Source organism: Colobus angolensis, unplaced genomic scaffold (assembly GCF_000951035.1).
Source record: "Colobus angolensis palliatus isolate OR3802 unplaced genomic scaffold, Cang.pa_1.0 Scaffold212, whole genome shotgun sequence".
Classification (NCBI taxonomy): domain Eukaryota; kingdom Metazoa; phylum Chordata; class Mammalia; order Primates; family Cercopithecidae; genus Colobus; species Colobus angolensis.
This window is the reverse complement of record NW_012115289.1, coordinates 5,032,864-5,035,667: the sequence shown is the minus strand read 5'-3', so window position 1 is coordinate 5,035,667 and position 2,804 is coordinate 5,032,864. Positions and strand designations below refer to the sequence as shown.

The 2,804-nt window shown below is 34.6% G+C and overlaps 1 protein-coding gene across 1 annotated transcript in view; it reads right to left on the bottom strand.

Moving 5' to 3' along the window:
* The window catches only part of IL6ST (interleukin 6 signal transducer), a 46,146-nt gene that overhangs the window by 4,407 nt on the left and 38,935 nt on the right, over positions 1–2,804 (bottom strand). Inside the window, exon 13 of the mRNA XM_011942928.1 lies at positions 502–598. Coding sequence (XP_011798318.1) covers positions 502–598 — 97 coding nt within the window. The remainder of the gene's footprint in view (positions 1–501; positions 599–2,804) is intronic.

Here is a 2,804-nt window from a genome sequence, read left to right as displayed (position 1 = left end):
AGGAGTTTGAGACCAGCCTGGCCAACATGGTGATACCCCATCTTTACTAAAAATACAAAAAATTAGCTGGGTGTGGTGGTGGGCACTTGTAATCCCAGCTACTTGGGAGGCTGAGGCCGGAGTCTGAACCAGGGAGGCAGAGGTTGCAGTGAGCTGAGACTGTACTGTTGTACTCTATCCTGGGCAACAAGAGTGAAACTCTGTCTCAAAATAGATAAATAAATAAAAATTCTAGAAAAGGCAAAACTACAGTTACAGAAAAGCAGATCAATGACTGCCTGGGGTTGGGTTGAGGAGAGGACAGATTACAAAGGAGAACAAGGAAGCTTTATAAAAGTGATGAAAATGTTCTATATTGTGATTGTGGTGGTAGTTATACATCTGTATGTAACTACAAAAATTCATCAAACTGTACACTTAAAATGGATAAATTTTATTGCATGTAAATTACAGCTCAATAGAGCTGGGAGAAAATGCAAAAATATGAATAAGGGTACTTACAGGTCTCGCTTATTAAAGCAGAACAGCACTCCTAGAAGAGTTGTCAATAGGAACGCTAAGCAAACAGGCACAACTATGGCTTCAATTTCTCCTTGAGCTTAAAAAAAAAACAAAAACAAAAAGAGGTGTGATGGGAAATAATTGTTGACACATGCACTAAGGAGATATAATACAACTTCCCAACCAGACTTGCTGTTGAAAAGATAAAATACAATCCTAATTATTTTTCAAGGTCTCTTCATACTTGATGTTTTTTACCCTCTTCTCTCTTTGGTAAATCACATCCCAACCATTTACGTCTTACACAGTAACCTGGCTGCATAGCATAAAATGTATGTTGGTTGGGGGATAAAAATGATCAGTGTATTGGGTAATCTACTGGGTAAGTTAGAGCTTTCAAACATAACCATTTGTAACATCTATGATCTGCATTCAGTAGAATCTTAGTAAAAGTTTCTCTCTCGGTTCTAATACTGTATAACAGAGAAATTATGTCAGAACAAATATAAATACTGGGTAAAATGGAAAAGCTATAAAAACATAATTGAACTACACATTTAACCTTCCAAAAAATAAAAATGCACTCTCAGAATTTTTAAGAGTTATTTACCATTTTTCAAAAAGATGACATATCTGATACAGGGCTAAGAATTTTAGGAGCTGCTCAACGGGCATGAGGAGTGGCACAAGTAGGAATAAACTAAAAAGTAAACAAGCCTAAGATCCCTAAATACCACACAAATCCTCATCTGCATTTAAAAGAGGACTTATTTGTCAAATTAATCACTAATTGGGATAATATTGGAGACGTTTTAAATGACTTTCCTGATGGTTGTTTCTGATTAATTTTGAATTTTAATTAGTCTTTTACAGGAAAAATGTGTGAAAGTAATATTGCAGTCATATACTACTCACTTAATTTTATCCTTCCACCACACATATCCCTTTATTAGTAACTACTATCCTATGAAGCTCAGTAGAAATCAAGAAATCAGATAAATGCTTGAGAATAAACTATGGGTTGGCAAATACTAACTCTTAAATGCTAAAGATTATATATATGGGTGTATGTATATATATTTATGTGTGTATATATACTGATATATGTGTGTATATATATTGATATGTGTATGTATGTTTGTGTATATATATATAAAATGCCAAATCTAATTTAGGCAGAAACTTTTCTTTATTAAACATCTGCTTTTATGTTTTCAAGCCTGTGCCTTTGCTCATGCTGCTAAGATGCCACCTTCTTCCTATTTGTCCACATATTAACTCGAGGCTCAAGTATTTTCTTCTCCATAAAACCTTCTTTGAAGGTAAAATTATCCATTACTGGTATAGTTACATTCCTACTGTATTTACTGTCTACATAGTCCACAGGTTCTCCTTTTTCTGATTTACTTATGCAAAATTTCTTCAACTAAGCTATAAGGTCCTCATTGGCAAGACTCATGCCATGTGAAGAAGCCATGATGGATCCATGAGACTATACATAGAGAATTGAAAAAAGTAGGTTATAAAGTAATACTAAGTATAATTTAATTTTTGGAAAAAATATATACAGAGAAGAGACTAAAGGATATACAAATATGTTATTTTGGGTTAAGGGACTAGGACTAATTTTTCTTTCTCTCTACATTTTACTGTACAGTCTAAATTCCCTATAATGAACACTGTTATAATAAAAAAAGTTAGGCCGAGCATGGTGGTTCATGCCTGTAATCTGGCACTCTGGGAGGCTAAGGCAGGAGGACTGAGGTCAGGAGTTCAAAGCTAGCCTGGGCAATATAATGAGATTTCATCTCTACCAAAAAAATTTTTTAAACTAGCCAGGTGTGGTCGTGCCTACCAGCAGTCTTAGCTACTTGGGAGGCTGAGGCAGGAGGATTGCTTGAACCCAGGAATTTGAGGTTACAGTGAGCTATGACTGCACCGCTGCACTCCAGCCTGGGAGACAGAGCAAGGCTCTGTCTCAAAAACAAACAAAATATATATATATGGGTTTTTATGTGTGTGTGTATATATATACACACATACATATATACAGAGCTCTGTAGAGATGGCTGGTCTCCCCAGAAATATGTAAAATATACATTTTTAAGTTTATTTTTTAATTTTTCTCAAGATTATGGTATAAAGTTTTATTTTAAATAACATAATATATCTATTAACATGCTACCATATGGGACCAACCTTATCCCAGAAACTATATTCATTACTGGCCCTAACAGCAAAGCTCAGGATCTTTTTTTATCATTTATTTTATGTAGTCACTCATTCATTTATTCTCTCATTCA